Source organism: Cherax quadricarinatus, chromosome 41 (genome assembly GCF_038502225.1).
Source record: "Cherax quadricarinatus isolate ZL_2023a chromosome 41, ASM3850222v1, whole genome shotgun sequence".
Taxonomy (NCBI): domain Eukaryota; kingdom Metazoa; phylum Arthropoda; class Malacostraca; order Decapoda; family Parastacidae; genus Cherax; species Cherax quadricarinatus.
This window is the reverse complement of record NC_091332.1, coordinates 440079-458418: the sequence shown is the minus strand read 5'-3', so window position 1 is coordinate 458418 and position 18340 is coordinate 440079. Positions and strand designations below refer to the sequence as shown.

The following is an 18340-nucleotide window of genomic DNA, read 5'->3' as shown; positions in this document are numbered from 1 at the left end:
CCTGCCACAGATTTTTACATATTCCCTTGACCTTTCCCTTTCCATCATTGTTCTGTCCTTATCTAGGTGTGTTCTGATGCACATGCAAGGGGTGGCCGGCTCTGTCTATGATTGATTAGCTGAAAGCAGCCAATCACCGTGGTGCAAATTACACAACCAGTCAACAACAGTCCCTGCTGAGTGTTCAAACTCTGGCTTCCATCAAAACCCAGCTCTTCCATTGGTTGACTTTAACTTGATCAAGCAGTCAATTGTCGTCACATTTCTAACATTTGTTAATGTACCTACAGGAATGGGTGTGTGAGAAGTGTGGTGGGATACTGTCTCCATCAGTGAGTTTGTCGGGAGGAACTCGCTTCTATGGGAAGAAGCAGCCAGCATGTGTGTTGTGTGGACCTGATGCCAGTGTTCGCCAGCTGCACCTGCCTTACTCCTTCAAGTATCTGGTGGCTGAGCTGGCAAGTGTGGGTATCAAGACCAACCTGGGACTCCACTCTGCTGATGACATCATCTCAGAACCCAGCCTAAGCCCTTATTCTTAATATGAGTCTTCTCTGTGGTGCTCAGAATTTATTGAGCTATATAGATTTAGTTAAGTAAAGCACCAAGCCTGTGAGAGAGAGAAAAAGAGATAGAGATCTATCTCTATCTCTTTTTCTCTCTCTCACAGGCTTGATAGATAGATAGATAGATTCAGCACAAGAAGTTGTGGTGGAAGCTCGATCCTCCATCCACCACTTGTAAGAAATGCACTGTTTTATTATACTCAATTACCAGTAGTTATCCTTACAATGCAGGTATTTCATTCTGTCAATAGTTCTGGTCCAGGATTAGGCAGCTCATCCTCATGGCACTAAATTACTAATAGTTTTACTTTTCTTCATAAAAATTGTTCAGAAATGCTTCATTATTGATGAAATGTTAAGATCATTCAAAGGTTTAGCCCCTCCATTCCTAAGAAAAACTGTGAAATAGTGTTAAGTAGTTGTTTATATGTCAGTTTTGTATTATGCACCAAAACCTTGCTAAAATATATGCAAAAAATAAATATATTTCACTATTTTACCTAGGGGCAAAGAAGAAAACTTTTCAAGGAGAGCTTAAACAAACAACATACCGTGCTTCATTGTGTAAGAGCAAGAAGGGTAATAAAAACTGGCAGAACTAAATATATTTTTAATTAAGTGAATTCAAGAGCCCATCTAGATGGGTGGTGATAACAGGATGATTAACATGATTTATACATATGAAATGCTTGAGGGCTGATTGTCCTCACCCTCATATCACTGACTCCTACCCTGCATGGCAGGCCTTAAGTCTACTATGCCCTGTTTCAGCTGGAGGCCCGATAGACAGTGGCACCTGGTTGTAGGTTATGTGAATGAAGTCATTAGTAATGAGATCCAAGACATTCCTCTACTTGGTAGAAGCCTCTAGGTAGGCAATCAGGTCAGCACGCTCGTTCTTCTTTTTAAGACCGGCAAATACCATCTTGGTCCCTGGGATGAACTTCTTGGGATTGGTGAGGTAGACATCTAAGTTCTCTTGGTCCCATGTGATACCCTTGGCCTTGTTGGCATCAGTGTAAACATAGCCAGGAGCCTGTCCTGTCTGGCGACCAATAAGACCATTGAGGTTGGGTCCTGTTTTGTGCTTGCCACCAGCCTCCACAGTGTGGCACTGGGCACACCGCTGCACAAATACCTTCTTTCCCTTCTCCACGTCACCCATGTTCTGAGAAGGCAATATCTAGTCAAAATAATATTTGGTCAAAAAGTAAATTGTGAAATAATTTTAAATGAATATATAGTAGGGCCCCACTTACACAGCAGGTTAGGTTCCAGGCTATCACCGGAAAGCAGAATGCCATTCTTTTTCCACTTATAAATGCCAGACAAAAAATTTACACTAATTTATATTACATTAGTAATAGGACTAGGCATTAAAAAACACAATAAAAAGTAAAATACATACACAGTACATTCATTACTTACCTTAAAATATTTGTAGTCTTAATGTAGGGCGAGAAGTGAGTAGTACTTATTTGTAGGAAGTCAGGTGTAGGTAGCCGTGGTTCCCCGTCTCAAACTTAATATACAATATTTAAAACAGCGCAGAGAGATAAAATACACACACAGTACACTCATTTTGTACCTGAAAATGTGTAGTCTTAATGTAGGATGAGAGGTGAGTAGTACTTATTTGTAGGAAGTCAGGTGTAGATAGCCCTGGCTCCCCATCTCAAACTTAATATACGATATTTAAAACAGCACAGAGAGTTAAAATACACACACAGTACACTCATTTTTACCTGAAAATGTGTAGTCTTAATGCAGGATGAGAGGTGAGTAGTTCTTATTTGTAGGAAGTCAGGTGTAGGTAGCCGGTAAATGTAGCCCACCTGGGCTACACCTACCTATATAGCAATGTGATATTTAATGCAGCCCAGAGCCATGTTATTACCATTGACATATCTTGTTCCCTGAATTTAATAATTTCTAACAACTTCCTTAGATGCCATCATAAACAAAGGGAGAAGTAACGAATAATTCATGCCGAGAATTGTAAATAAAAGCGGAGTATGTAAAGTAACCTGGTGTGATCCTAAGAAAGGAAAGGTAGCTCTTAATTCATTGGATTAAGAGTCCTTCAGGGTTCCAGTAAGTAACACCTCTTCATCAACCTCATCCCAAACTTTCCCCTGCCATCTACTTTGGCTCAGTAGGGAAAACAGCAACCCATTCCATTGATGTCAAACCCATCTTGCATCAGCAATTAAAATTGAAGGTAAAACACAGCATTCACATTATTTGGCTTTACTGGGTTATCATTGGTTCCATCATCCGAAGTTAACTTTATGTAATTTACTGTACATACTTTTTTTTACCCTGCCTCGGTGGGAGACGGCCGACTTGTTGAAAAAAAAAAACTTTTTTTTGTGTACTCATAATGTGTGTGCCTTCAGTTCTACATGAAATAATTATTTAGCTGAATTACAAATTTCAAAACTATTTTTGGCTGTATTTGAGGTGGTCATGGAACGTAACCCAATTTTTCCTTAACCCATTAACTGTCCAAATGTAGATCTACGTTCTTACCGCTAGCACTCCGAACGTAGATCTGCGTTTTATTTTTCCTGGCTTCAAATTTGGTGCGATAGGCCTGAGCGGCCTAAACATGGAAGACTGGGTCTGTGCACTCAGTGTGTGCCGTATGAAAAAAATCGGGGGCCCCGTAGTACCACATGGTAACACCAGTTACATTCAACTCCAAATGGTCAACATCATGGCAAACCCTCGTGATTCACTCACACTTCATCATATTAACACACTTATTCGAGGAAAGTGATATAGAATGTGAGTAGTGGATTTGACACCAATGTGGCCACTAATGATCAAGGAATTAGTGAAAATATCGACGATAACTCAGATGACCCTCAGCCCATCACCTCTGGGGTGGCCAGTGTGGCCATGCCAGACCCCCAGCCAAGCACTTCTGGGGTGGCCAGTGTGGCCACACAAGACCCTGGGCCAAGCACCTCTGGAGTGGCCAGTACTACCCATAGGCAACTATGCAAGAGGAAACTATCATTTTCCCACTCTTTTAGTGATAGTGAAAGTGATGCAAGTGACGATGAAATTGATTTTATGCCATTAGAGGATTCGTCTACTGATAATGATATTCATTATTCACCAGTGAAGCATACTTTTAGGCGTCGTCGCATACGTTCAGGCAGTGTGCCATATACAGTCCCCAAGGGTCATGGCAGGTCACGATCCAAAACCCTGGCCACTGAGAGTCATAGTGATCATGAAGGAGAATATGCAGGGACGGAGGAAGAGGTGGGTGGCATGGTGCTTGGAGCACATGGCGCGGTGGGTGGACAGACAAAGGGCTGCCTGGCACCCCCTCAACCATGTACTGCCTCCACTCCTGTCCATCCTCCTGCTCCCCCATGTCCCATGCCACAGGTCCACCTGCACCATGTGACCGTGCATGGAATTAAACACAAAGTATATTCATGCCAAAGCCTTGTGATTTTGATGCGAGTGGAAGTAGCATCCTGCCAGAATGTCCCATAACAAATGAGTCTACAGAGTTAGACTTTTTCCAGTTATACTTTGATGAGCCTCTAATGAACTTGATAGTGACCCAGACAGATGAACAATTATTACCGCTATATCATGGACAACACAGAGGATGCAGAATCATCATGGCTGCATAGGTGGAAAGATACAACTGTGGCTGAAATGTATTTATCCCTTGCCACTGTCATGCTTATGCCACATACATATAAGCAAAATATAGCCCATTACTGGTCCACAGACTACTTTATCAGTGCAGTAATACCTCTAATTTCGTGAGTCTCTATTTTCACGAATTTTGATTATCGGTAACTTTTTTCGTCAAAATACAGTATAGCCTCTATTTTCGTGATTTCCCTCTGAATTCGGCGGTTGTATGGAACATGTCCCAGTGGCCATGTGCACACAAAGCCTCCCACACACCATTCAGAGTCAGTCTGGCATTGTTTCTCAGCAAGTGACCATCACCCCTCGTGTTTACACAATACATTTCAAAATACAGTGGACCCCCGCATAACGTTGGCATCGCATAGCGTTAAATCTGCATAGCGATACATTTTATCGCTAAAATTTTGCCTCGCATAGCGCTAAAAAATTCGCTCAACGCGATTTGTCCGAGACGCGTCCATGCGGCCTGAGCCAGCCTCACTTGTTCTGCCAGTGGCATTGTTTACAAGCCAGCCTCCGTGGTAACATTCAAGCATACAATCGGAACATTTTGTATTATTACAGCCTTTTTATAGTGATTTCACCTGAAAAATAAGTGACCATGGGCCCCAAGAAAGCTTCTAGTGCCAACCCTACAGGAATAAGGGTGAGAATTACTATGGAGATGAAGAAAGAGATCATTGCTAAGTATGAAAGTGGAGTGCGTGTCTCCGAGCTGGCCAGGTTGTATAGTAAACCCCAATCAACCATCGCTACTAGTGTGTCCAAGAGAACGGCAATCAAGGAAGCTGTTCTTGCCAAAGGTTTAACTGTGCTTTCGAAACAGAGATCGCAAGTGATAGAAGATGTTGGGAGACTGTTATTGGTGTGGATAAACGAAAAACAGATAGCAGGCGATAGCATCTCTCAAGCGATCATAAGTGAAAAGGCTAGGAAGTTGCACGAGGATTTAATTAGAAAAATGCTTGAAACTAGTTGTGATGCGAGTGAATTTAAGGCCAGCAAAGGTTGGTTTGAGAGATTAAAAGGCATAGTGGCATACATAGTGTGATAAGGCATGGTGAGGCTGCCAGTTCGGACCAAAAAGCAGCTGAAAAATATGTGCATGAATTCAAGGAGTACATAGACAGTGAAGGACTGAAACCTGAACAAGTGTTTAATTGTGACGAAACCGGCCTGTTTTGGAAGAAAATGCCAAGCAGGACGTACATTACTCAGGAGGAAAAGGCACTCCCAGGACGCAAGCCTATGAAAGACAGGCTTACTCTTCTCATGTGTGCCAATGCTAGTGGTGATTGCAAAGTGAAGCCTTTATTAGTGTATCACTCTGAAACTCCCAGAGCGTTCAGGCAAAAGAATATCCTCAAGGCTAATTTGTGTGTGCTGTGGAGGGCAAACAATAAGGCATGGATCACTAGGGACTTTTTCTATGACTGGTTACACCAAGCATTTGCCCCCACTGTGAAAAATTACCTAACTGAAAAGAAATTAGACCTTAAGTGCCTCCTGGTGTTAGACAATGCCCCTGGTCATCCTACAGACTTGGCAGAGCAACTTTGTGGGGACATGAGCTTCATTAAGGTGAAGTTTTTGCCTCCTAATACCACTCCTCTCCTGCAGCCCAGGGACCAGCAGGTTATTGCAAACTTCAAAAAATTACACAAAAGCTCTGTTTGAAAGGTGCTTTGTAGTGACCTCAGAAACTCAACTGACTCTAAGAGAGTTTTGGAGAGAGCACTTTAATATCCTCAATTGTGTAAACCTTATAGGTAAGGCTTGGGAGGGAGTGACTAAGAGGACCTTGAACTCTGCTTGGAAGAAACTGTGGCCAGAATGTGTAGACCAAAGGGATTTTGAAGGATTTGAGGCTAACCCTGAGAATCCTATGCCAGTTGAGGAATCAATTGTGGCACTGGGGAAGTCCTTGGGGTTGGAGGTTAGTGGGGAGGATGTGGAAGAGTTGGTGGAGGAGGACAATGAAGAACTAACCACTGATGAGCTGCTAGATCAACTTCAACAGCAAGAGGCCACACCTGAGGAAATTGCTTCGGAGGAGGGGAGAGAGAAATTGAAGAAGTTGCCTACTTCAAAGATTAAGGAAATCTGTGCAAAGTGGCTTGAAGTGCAAACCTTCATGGATGAAAATCACCCTCAGACAGCTATTGCAAGCCGTGCTGGTGACTATTACACTGACACTGTTGTGAAACACTTTAGGAAAGTCATAAAGGAACGAGAGGTACAGGCCACTATGGACAGATGTGTTGTGCAACAGAAGTCCAGTGACTCTGAAGCTGGTCCTAGTGGCATTAAAAGAAGAAGGGAAGCAACCCCGGAAAAGGACTTGACACCTCAAGTCCTAATGGAAGGGGATTCCCCTTCTAAACACTAAAACCATCCAGTCTCCCCTCCTCCCATCCCATCAATCATCACCACATCTTCAATAAAGGTAAGTGTCATGTAACTGTGCATGTTTTCTTAAGTTTGTGTGTATTAAAATTAATATTTCATGTGGTAAAAAAATTTGTTTTTTTTTCATACTTTTGGGTGTCTTGCACGGATTAATTTGATTTCCATTCCATTGTTTTTTTGTGCTTTCTTATAGTGGGGTAAAAATTGAGAAACACAATTGATTCAGCCATAAGCCGATAACTTTCAGCATAACATTTCCCTGAGCTCTCAGGAACGGATTAATAGTGGCGATTATGCAGTGAATAGCTAACCACTGGGGGACCTTCATCTCACACTGTAGGAGGAGGAAGAGAGAGGGAAAAAGGTGCCTTCTTCATTGATTAAGGCCTCGGTACCTAAAGTCTTTATGGAAGGGGATTCCCCTTCCAAACAATAGTAACTTCTCCTCCCTCTCCCCTCCTCCCATCTTCCATACACCAACAAGAGTCTTCTATAGAGGTAAGTGTGATGTTATTGCTTTACGTATATTGATTTGTCATTCTTTTCTGTATGTAAATCTATTTAATCTCTAAAAAATGTGTTTTATGTTAATACTTTTGGGTGTCTGGAACAGATTACATAATTGGATTTACATTAATTCTTATGGGGAAAATGGTTTCGATTTTCGTGAATTTCGACTGTCGGCAGAGACTGGAACGGATTAATCATGAAATTAGAGGGTCCACTGTACTCCTGTCTTCCGTGACCTCCTTCCCTACAACAGATTCTCTCTGTTGCTACGAATGTTGCACTTCTCAGACAGGAATAGGCCCAACAGAAATGACCTATACAAAATCCAGGAAGCATTTATGTATGTGAAGCATAAATTCAGTGCCTGCTTTTATCCCTTCAAGAACATTGTTGTCGACGAGTCCTTGATTCTGTTCAAGGGATGCCTGTCATTCGAGCAATATATACCGAGCAAAAGTAATCGCTTTGGTATAAAACTTTTTGTTATGTGACTGTGAGAGTGGTCTTGTGTTGGATGTCATTGTATACACCGGGAGAAACACACTCGATGATGACAGACAGATGTTGGGCATTTCTGGTGATGTTTGCAAGATGATGGAACCATACCTTGGCAAGGGTCATACATTGTACACAGACAACTGGTATACAAGCCCTGTGCTCGCTGATTTCCTGCATGTGAACAATATTGATATATGTGTGGAACAGTGAGAAGGAATAGAAAACATATGCCAAGGTTCAGTGAAGGCAGTGCTGACGGTGCAGTGCAAATGTTTCATGCCAATGACATCATGGCATTGATGTGGCATGACAAACGGGACATGACATTGCTGTCAACTATTCACAGAAATGAGATGGTACAAACAGATAAAGTGAACCAGGACACCAATGAATGTATTGTCAAGCCAGCTGTTGTAGTTGACTATACGAACAATATGTGACTAGTCGACAAGTATGACATGATAGGGTTCGTTGACTGTGTGCGTAGAAGTCACAAGTGGTATATAAAAGTGTTTTTCCACCTTGTAGACACTGCAGTGCTCAATGCATCCAATATGTATGAAATAAAGACTGGAAAATGACAACATTTTGCAGAATTCTCCCTGAATGTCATAAAACAGACAGCAAAAAAGTATGGTACCACACCTGTAACTGCCCCTCAACAGCAACATGTCCTCCAACCACAACCACAACCACAGCCAGTGGGGGAAGTGCCAGACTGAATCATCCCTAACTGTCACTACCTGATACCAATACCATCTACCCCAAAGAAATGTGTTGTGTGTGCTAGTACCACAAAATGACCCCAACAGCAGATGGACACGATTCATTTGTCAACAGTGTGGGGTGGCACTCTGTATGAATCCATGCTTCATGGATTATCATACAACTTGGATTTCTAGAAACACAGGTGGGACATGTAAATACTTGTAGTATATAGTTGTAGATAATAGAATGTGATTCAGCCAGGTGTGCAAAATCACCTATCACTATGTACATGTGTGTTTGTGACAATATGATTATATCTCTGTATATATTTGTGTATAAACAACAATTGTCCATGAAATCAAAAGAATTACTATAAAACATAATTATCGTACCATAAAAACTGAGAAAATTAAATAAAAATGGAAAAAAAATGATAAGTATATAGAATTTTTGCCTGCGGCAGCACTTCATGTTGCCGTCAGGTGATCATGAAGTGCCAGCTTCACGGGCTCATATCTTGGTAAGAACTGACCCTAATTTTTTTTTTTTAATCTATGACACTTAGAAAAATGCACTCTTTATTTCTAAAAAAAATTTTTTTTTTTTTCCAAAATATTCGGAGCGCTGGACGAGAGAACGTAGATCTACGTTTGGACAGTTAACGGGTTAAGCTGTTCACTCCGCCTAATGTATTTTTGCGTTCAACTCTGATTTCAGAAATGTAAATTGCTTGAAAGGTGAGGGTATACTGTACAAATAAAATCTCAGAATTCATACTTGTACAAGACAGGATAAAAAATTATTACTAATTTTAAAGAGAAAAATTCTCATTTTTCTTTTTAGGTCACTGCCTCAGTGGGATATGGCCGGTGTGTTAAAAAAAAAATGAAAAATTCTGCACTATCACAGTAGTTTGTAGCTTATGATTTGCAGACAGGTTAATACCAAAGAATTCACAGGGTGCTATTTTCAAAGTTCTTAACTTTTTCAGTAGCTGTCACAAAGAATTGTATCAATGAGGCCAGGGCTCTCTCGTGTAGTTCTGCATCATAAACACAGCTCACTCAGATAAGCTTTTTTCTTTCAACAAACCGGCCGTAACCCACCGAGGCAGGATGGCCCACAATGAAAAATGAAAGTTTCTCCTTTTAAATTTAGTAACATATATATATAGGAGAAGGGGTTACTAGTCCCTTGCTCCCAGCATTTTAGTCGCCTCTTACAACATGAGGAAAAATTCTGTTCCATTTCCCTGTGGACATAAGAGAAAATAAACAAGAACAAGAACTAGTAAGAAAACCCAGATGGTGTGCATATATATATGCTTGTACATGCATGTGTAGTGTGACCTAAGTGTAAGTAGAAGTAGCAAGACGTACCTGAAATCTTACATGTTTATGAAACAGAAGAAAGACACCAGAAATCCTACCATCATGTGAAACAATTACACTCACTTAGCAGGATGGGAGTACCTTCCTAGGCAGTTTCTGTCTACCAGCCTACTACCTAGGACTCAGAAAAGCTATGAGCAGTAAATTTTGGCCTAGATATGAGAGAATGGATCTGTGTGGTGTGTGTGCACAGTATTAAAAGAATCCTGCCCCATGTGGTGCATAATGGGAAAAGTAAAACTCCGACTGTATGAATGGTATAAAATAGCAAATTTGCAGTGTTTTCTCAGGTGGTTTTATTGGCTGTTATTTTGGGACCATTTGATAGAACGAAAGACAGACTGCTGAAATGGAGATTATTTTGGTTGGTTTTAGGACTGGAAGTAACTTGAAATTGAGCTCAAAATAGAAGAAATATTAGAATTTTGCAGATTTTCCTGAGTATGGGTAAGGCCTCCCTGCACTCCCTGGTCTGCTTTATGGGGTTTTAATAGGTCAGATTCAGTTACTGATATACTGTAAACTATACTGTATTCTTTTCAAGACTGATGTACTGACCATATCAATTCAAGGCTGAGGGACTGATTACCTTAACTACTCCTGCTCTTCACTGTCCTCCTTTGTATGGACTGATAAAGCCACTGTGTGGCAAAACATTTCCTCATTAAAGATACCCAAGTGTTGCACATGTGTCTAATTTATCAACTTGTCGGTTCTCTGAACCATTCATCTACATTCAAGTAATGAGTGTACCGTATATGCATTTTATCGCTCTAGAGCGCTTTAAATGTCATAGTATATTACGTGGGGGTGGGGTGGCCTGGCTGGCTACCATACCTTCCATACCTGACTTTGTAGAAGAATGTTTCAGAGAACCGACAAGTTGATAAATTAGACACATATGCAACACTTGGGTATCTTTAATGAGGAAACATTTCACCACTGCGTGGCGAAACGTTTAATGAGGAAACATTTCGCCACTGTGACGAAACGTTTCCTCATTAATGATACCAGACTCGTGGAACTCCATGTTCATCAAGAACTGCAGGAAGCCCCTATCACGAGCTTTTACCATCCTATGGAGAGGGAGCATGGACACGGGGGTCGTCCCACAGTTACTAAAAACAACAGACATAGCCCCACTCCACAAAGGGGGCAGTAAAGCAATAGCAAAGAACTACAGACCGATAGCACTAACATCCCATATCATAAAAATCTTTGAAAGGGTCCTAAGAAGCAAGATCGCCACCCATCTAGATACCCATCAATTACACAACCCAGGGCAACATGGGTTTAGAGCAGGTTGCTTCTGTCTGTCTCAGCTACTGGATCACTACGACAAGGTCCTAGATGCACTAGAAGACAAAAAGAATGCAGATGTAATATATACAGACTTTCCCAAAGCCTTCGACAAGTGTGACCATGGTGTAATAGCGCACAAAATGCGTGCTAAAGGAATAACAGGAAAAGTTGGTAGATGGATCTATAATTTCCTCACAAACAGAACACAAATAGTAGTCATCAGAGTAAAATCTGAGGCGGCTACAGTGAAAAGCTCTGTTCCACAAGGCACAGAACTCGCTCCCATCTTGTTCCTCATCCTCATATCTGACATAGACAAGGATGTCAGCCACAGCACCGTGTCTTCCTTTGCAGATGACACCCGAATCTGCATGACAGTGTCTTCCATTGCAGACACTGCAAGGCTCCAGGCGGACATCAACCAAATCTTTCAGTGGGCTGCAGAAAACAATATGAAGTTCAACGATGAGAAATTTCAATTACTCCGATATGGTAAACATGAGGAAATTAAAACTTCATCAGAGTACAAAACAAATTCCTTCCACAAAATAGAGCGAAAAACCAACGTCAAAGACCTGGGAGTGATCATGTCGGAGGATCTCACCTTCAAGGACCATAACACTGTATCAATCGCATCTGCTAGAAAAATGACAGGATGGATAATGAGAACCTTCAAAACTAGGGATGCCAAGCCCATGGTGACACTCTTCAGGTCGCTTGTTCTATCTAGGCTGGAATATTGCTGCACACTAACAGCACCTTTCAAGGCAGGTGAAATTGCTGACTTAGAAAATGTACAGAGAACCTTCACGGCGCACATAACGGAGATAAAACACCTCAATTACTGGGAGCGCTTGAAGTTCCTAAACCTGTATTCCCTGGAATGCAGGCGGGAGAGATACATGATTATATACACCTGGAAAATCCTAGAGGGACTAGTACTGAACTTGCACACAAAAATCACTCACGATGAAAGCAAAAGACTTGGCAGACGATGCACCATCCCCCCAATGAAAAGCAGGGGTGTCACTAGCACGTTAAGAGACAATACAATAAGTGTCAGGGGCCCGAGACTGTTCAACTGCCTCCCAGCATACATAAGGGGGATTACCAACAGACCCCTGGCAGTCTTCAAGCTGGCACTGGACAAGCACCTAAAGTCGGTTCCTGACCAGCCGGGCTGTGGCTCGTACGTTGGATTGCGTGCAGCCAGCAGTAACAGCCTGGTTGATCAGGCTCTGATCCACTAGGAGGCCTGGTCGCAGACTGGGTCGTGGGGGTGTTGACCCCCGGAACTCTCTCCAGGTAAACTCCAGGTAAACCCAAGTGTTGCATATGTGTCTAATTTATCAACTTGTTGGTTCTCTGAACCATTCTTCTATATTCCTGTCTGACACAGCAACATCTTGGGATCTTAATACAGGGAATTCTTCACTCGCTTATCCCCTGGGCATGACCTACTTCCACATTGAACAAATGTGATACCACCTACGACTGCTGCACCTCTCCTGCCTACGGTATATAAGCTACTTCTCAACAGATATGCTGTATTCTTTTGAAGATTGATGGACTGACCATATCGACTCAAGGCTGAGGGACTGATTGCCTCATATTCCTTCTGTTCTTCACCATTCTTCTTTGTATGGTCTGATGAAGCCACTGTGTGGCAAAACGTTTCCTCATTAAAGATACTCAAGTGTTGCGTATGTGTCTATTTTAGACACACACGCAAAATAACTGTTCCTTGATAATGTGAGTAGTCACGAAAGCGCTTGGAATTTCTCTATTCTTTCACAGTGGTTGTTTTGCATATTCTGAAATCACCTGTTTACTGTTTTCCCTGAAGCAAGTTTATTCTTTTCTCTGAGGATGAGGGTCCCCAGAACAGTTCTAGAGGTGGTACCTCCCTATATATTATATATATATATATTATATTATATATATTATATATGTGTACCGTAAATCCGAGGGAAAGATTGCAAGACATGAGGAGGTTAATAACATTATCAAGAGGAGCCTCACAACAGCTGGATGCCCAGCAGTAAGGGAACCACCCCAACTATGCAGATCTGATGGCAGCCAGAAGCGTCCAGATGGTATCACCCTTCAAGCCTGGACAGATGGGAAGCAGGTGGTGTGGGACTATACATGTGCATCTACCTTGGCTGATACCTATCTCCAATACACCAGGGAGGAAGGAGGGGCAGCTGCCAGCTTCAGGGAGTCCCAAAAGTCTAGAAAATATGGAGAACTTGCCCATCATTATATGTTTGTTCCCATAGGCTCAGAGACCCTTGGCTCATGGGGAAAGAGTGCATCTAAATTCCTTAAGGAGCTGGGAAAAAGACTCATCAGGGTAACTAGGGATCCCAGGGCAGCTAGTTTTCTGTTCCAGCGGCTCAGTGCGGCTGTTCAAAGGGGTAATGCCTGCTGTATTTTGGGCACACGCCCCAGCTCTGAGGAGCTGGATGAGATTTTCGCCTTATAATCGGTGATACACACGTAACAACATGTACCGTATATGCCACCTTTATATCAATAATGTATCTCTTAAATCTTCTGTACCATATTATGTAATAAAATATTCCTATTAGTAAAAATAAATAAATATGAAAAGATGGGGTGGTAGGGGAAGTGGAATATTCAAACGGCTTCAGGAAGAAATCCAAATATTTTTCCTTGAAGCCTTTTTATCCACTTCTCCGAGGCTATGGGTCCCACAATTTACACCAGAGGTGGACCCCATATATATATATATATATATATATATATATATATATATATATATATATATATATATATATATATATATATATATTATATATATATTATATATATATATATATATATATATATATATATATATATATATATATATATATATATATATATATATATATATATGTCGTGACGAATATGTAAAACTGGTCAATTAGCAAGAACTCATTTAAAATTAAGTCCTTTCTAAAATTTTCTCTTTTACGTTTAAAAATATATTTTTTTCATTAATGTTAATGTAAAAATTTATAATTTTGCACCAGAAGGAACTTAAAAAACTTACCTAACCTTATTATAACAAGAGCAATTTATTTTAGCCTAACCCAACTAAATATATTTTAGATTTGTTTACAATAATTTAATACTAAACAAACACAGTGAAATATATTTTTTTTCGTTAGGTTCAGAATGATTTTGGCGAAATTATTGCATACACAAATTTTCACTTGTCTTATATGGTAAGTTGAACGTTGCTATTTAAGCCAAGATCGCAAGTTCTGCCTATTCGGCACGACATATAATATATATATATATATATATATATATATATATATATATATATATATATATATATATATATATATATATATATATATATATATATGTCGTGCCGAATAGGCAGAACTTGCGATCTTGGCTTAAATAGCAACGCTCATCTTGCCATATAGGACAAGTGAAAATTTGTGTATGCAATAATTTCGCCAAAATCATTCTGAACCTAACGAAAAAAATATATTTCACTGTGTTTGTTTAGTATTAAATTATTGTAAACAAATCTAAATATATATTTAGTTGGGTTAGACTAAAATAAATTGTTCTTGTTTTAATAAGGTTAGGTAAGTTTTCTAAGACTCTTTTGGTGCAAAATTATAAATTTTTACATTAACATTAATGAAAAAAATATATCTTTAAACATATAAAAGAAAATTTCAGAAAGGACTTAATTTTAAATGAGTTCTTGCTAATTGACCAGTTTTACATATTCGGCACGACATATATATATATATATATATATATATATATATATTTATATATATATATATATATATATATATATATATATATATATATATATATATATATATATATATATAACAACCATATTCAACTCAGTGTAGCCCTCCCCCCCCCCCCCCCTGCCAAACCACCCGCTTGTCATGTGAGCAACTATATATAAATCAGTCACGTAGCCTTGCTTCACTTGCCCTGGTGCAATGTTCTCAGCTATTTGTCGCCTCTCTCAGTTATATTAATTACTGATATTTTATTGTATCAGAAACATAATTCCTACAGTTTTATGAATAAGACATGTGCACCACCTGGTTATCTTTGCTAAGAGATGCTCCGCCCTCGTAGCAGGCTTTATCAATCTACAGAAGCTTGGTAACAGGCCGCTAACAGGTAATCTATATAATTAAGCCCCATGTCAGGAAACATTTATCATTTTCCTAACGAATAAAAGAAGCCCCCACCTTCAATTAATGAAACATGCTCTGCGGGCGAAACGTCTCTCGACAAAGAAACCCGTCTTTATTTCTACAATATTTATTACGTATAATTACTCTTAATTCGTGGTTTAGGATACATCTGCCTTGCTTATGTTGGTACTTCATAGCTTCGTGGTACAGTTTCCTTGATGCTGGTGAGGGGCTCTTGATCTAGGGAATTAGATGTGCTCCAGTTCCCTGAATTAAACCTGAATACCTTCCACGTGCCCCCACAGGCGCTGTATAATCCTACGGGTTTAGCGCTTCCCCTTGATTATAATTATGGTGGTACAGCTTCGCTCACAACCAAAAGGACATGGGCTCAGTTTTGCCCGGGGCAGAACGAAAAGGTGAAGCCCCAACCCGTATATGTACCCTTCATAAAATTTCTTGTAAAGTAAAAGGACACAAGTGCATCTAATGTGACATTTATTGTGGCAACGTTTCGCTCTCCAGGAGCTTTATCAAGCCATTACGTAATGGCTTGATAAAGCTCCTGGAGAGCGAAACGTTGCCACAATAAATGTCACATTAGTTGCACTTGTGTCCTTTTACTTTACATATTGTCGGTAATTCTACCAACTTTATTACAATAAAATTTCTTGATGGTAGGGAAGGGCTCTTGATCCAAGAAATTAGAGCTGCCTTCCTTTGGGCGGATCGAATCTGATTACCTACCACTATCCAGGTATTATTATGTAAATGATTTAGAAAACAGACAAGTTGATACATGAGATTTATGCAACACTTATGTTTCTTTACTGTGAAAATGTTTCGGCAACCAGTGTCTTCATCGGTCCACTGCAGAGAAAAATGGTGTATGAGTAGTTTGAGGTAATCAGTTCCTCAGCCTGGAGATGATTTTTTTATCAGTTCATCAGCCTTGATAGAAGTACTCCATATGTACGGAGAATGGGCTTCTGTGTAAACTGGAGGCAGGTGAGGCGAAGCAAGTAGAGGCGGTGGAGAAAATCCATTAGCGGAAGTAGGTCATGCCAGTAGTATAGTGCCTCCGGTACATATGCCCCTTCTCCGTGCATATCTTGTACTACTATTTAGACTAATTGATTGAGTACATCATCTGCAAGGTGAGGAAATGATTACCTCAAACTCCATCTTCCACCATTTTTTTCTGTATTGGACTGATGAAACCGAAATGTTTCCACAATAGATACCCTTGTTGCACGAATGTCTTAATTTATCACTTCATAAGTGCTGTGTAACTCCTACATTTTTAACGCATCTTCATGAATACAATTACAATTTCAAGGGTTCTTCACCAGCGTAAGAACACTTCCTTTTAAGGGGGATACGGTGACAAAAGGTAAGGTATGGTACACAATTTCACATAAGCCATGACCCACTTGTCACCGGAGAAGTAAAACGATTAAGTTGATTATTAGTGAGTCCTTGTTTAGTGCAACTGCCATTTAATGTTTTACTCTAAATCTATTATATCGGCATTATAAATATATATGGAATAGATTGTTACACAGGAGTTATTTTAATTTTTTTTTGTGAATAATAATACCAGCTATTACCAGGGTCACTAATGTCTCCGTATTTCCTCTTACAGATACATACACATAAAAATGTTAAATAAATAAAGCGAAGTATAATCGAGGAACCGGTTGTATGGTCTACAGGTACAGTCAGTCTGCCGGCTCTAAGAACTAGCATTTGGCTGTACCGGTACATGCACTTGTAACGTATTACTGTAATTATCACTCGAGTAAGACTTAGCAGGTTTCCGTTTCACTAAACACAGTAATACATAATATCACTTTATAATAGGGTCAGCACAATGGAGGACTTACACAAGTTGTGTTGGTGAGGCGAGAGTACAGCCGTGAGTGGGACGAGTCTGCCAGTCTGGCATCACAGCCAAAATGTATATATACACACACCAGCCATCTTCCCCTTCTTCGCTAGTACATATTGTGTGTGGAGAAGCGGTAAAACCGTAAGGGTCATGCAATACCTGGGAAATGGGAGGTAACTGGGTTTAATCCAAGTGATGGATAGCTCCAATTCCTGTTAAAGAGCCCTTCACCGGCATCAAGGCACCACTCACTGAAACAAGGTTTACCGTTACAAAAATAAGCAGTTAAGCAATCAGGCTTGGTGTAATTGAAGCTGAATGTAGTTAATTTTTTTTAATTGTAATTGCGAGAACTTTTATATTAAGAAGTAATTGTAGTTGACTTGTCAAGCATATACCTGCTTAAATTACGTCATTAAACTGATTATTATAATCATGGGGAGCGCTAAACTCGTAGGATTATACAGCGCATGTCCGGGGGATGGAAGGTATTCAGGCTCAATTCAGGGAACCGGAGCACAGATCCAATTCCCTAGATCAAGAGACCCTCACCAGCGTGAAGGAACTTCCCTTAAGGGGTCATTAAACTGGAGAACTATAATGGGAGTGTATGAGGAAAAATTTAATGAAGATCGTGCAGTAAATAAAGAAATAAAAAATGTTTTAATTTTTTAAATGGCAACAAATCTGTCGCCATATTTAAATATTGGCATTGCCAAAGTTATTTTTGGATACCAACAAATGAAGCAATGCAAAGTGGCTTTTTCGGTCTAAAATTATATAATACAAATCTTTTGTAGTCTCAACAAAAATCAGAGTAGTCTAAAATATTTTTTATATTTTTTTTGCATTTTTACGCTCATGGTATGCAAAAATGGAGAGGGTTATTGCCCATATTTTAACATCGGTTTGTATAACAAAGACCCTAGAATATCTATTGTAAAAATTATAACGATCGGTTCATAAATAATGGAGTTACAACAAATATTAACTTTGTTTTACGTATAAGCCTGCCGTAACTGATTACCTCTTATTATATTTGCGATAACTCCATTTAAAATTATCGTACAGAGATTAGACATACACCAAAATGTTGCTAGATTTAAGAACTATTTTTTTTGGTTATTATTAGTCAGAACTAAGCACTAAACCCACCAGGGTCATACAGCGCTGAAGGGTAGA

General features: G+C 40.0%; 2 protein-coding genes across 3 annotated transcripts in view; one reads left to right on the top strand and one right to left on the bottom strand.

Moving 5' to 3' along the window:
- Nucleotides 1-1048, top strand: part of Polr1B (RNA polymerase I subunit Rpl135) — a 91261-nt gene extending 90213 nt beyond the window's left edge. For both annotated transcript variants that reach the window (XM_070092860.1, XM_053786719.2), the window contains one exon: nt 291-1048. In XM_070092860.1, the coding sequence (XP_069948961.1) occupies nt 291-542 (252 nt within the window). In that variant the 3' untranslated portion in view covers nt 543-1048. The remainder of the gene's footprint in view (nt 1-290) is intronic.
- Nucleotides 1049-1161: 113 nt separating this feature from the next.
- LOC128695836 (cytochrome c) lies at nt 1162-17327 on the bottom strand. The gene is made up of 2 exons (XM_053786720.2): nt 17154-17327; nt 1162-1734 (listed from the first exon to the last, which is right to left on the bottom strand). The coding sequence occupies exon 2, from the start codon at nt 1729-1731 to the stop codon at nt 1417-1419; it is 315 nt and encodes a 104-aa protein (XP_053642695.1). The 5' UTR covers nt 1732-1734; nt 17154-17327; the 3' UTR covers nt 1162-1416.
- Between the last annotated feature and the right edge of the window lie 1013 nt (nt 17328-18340).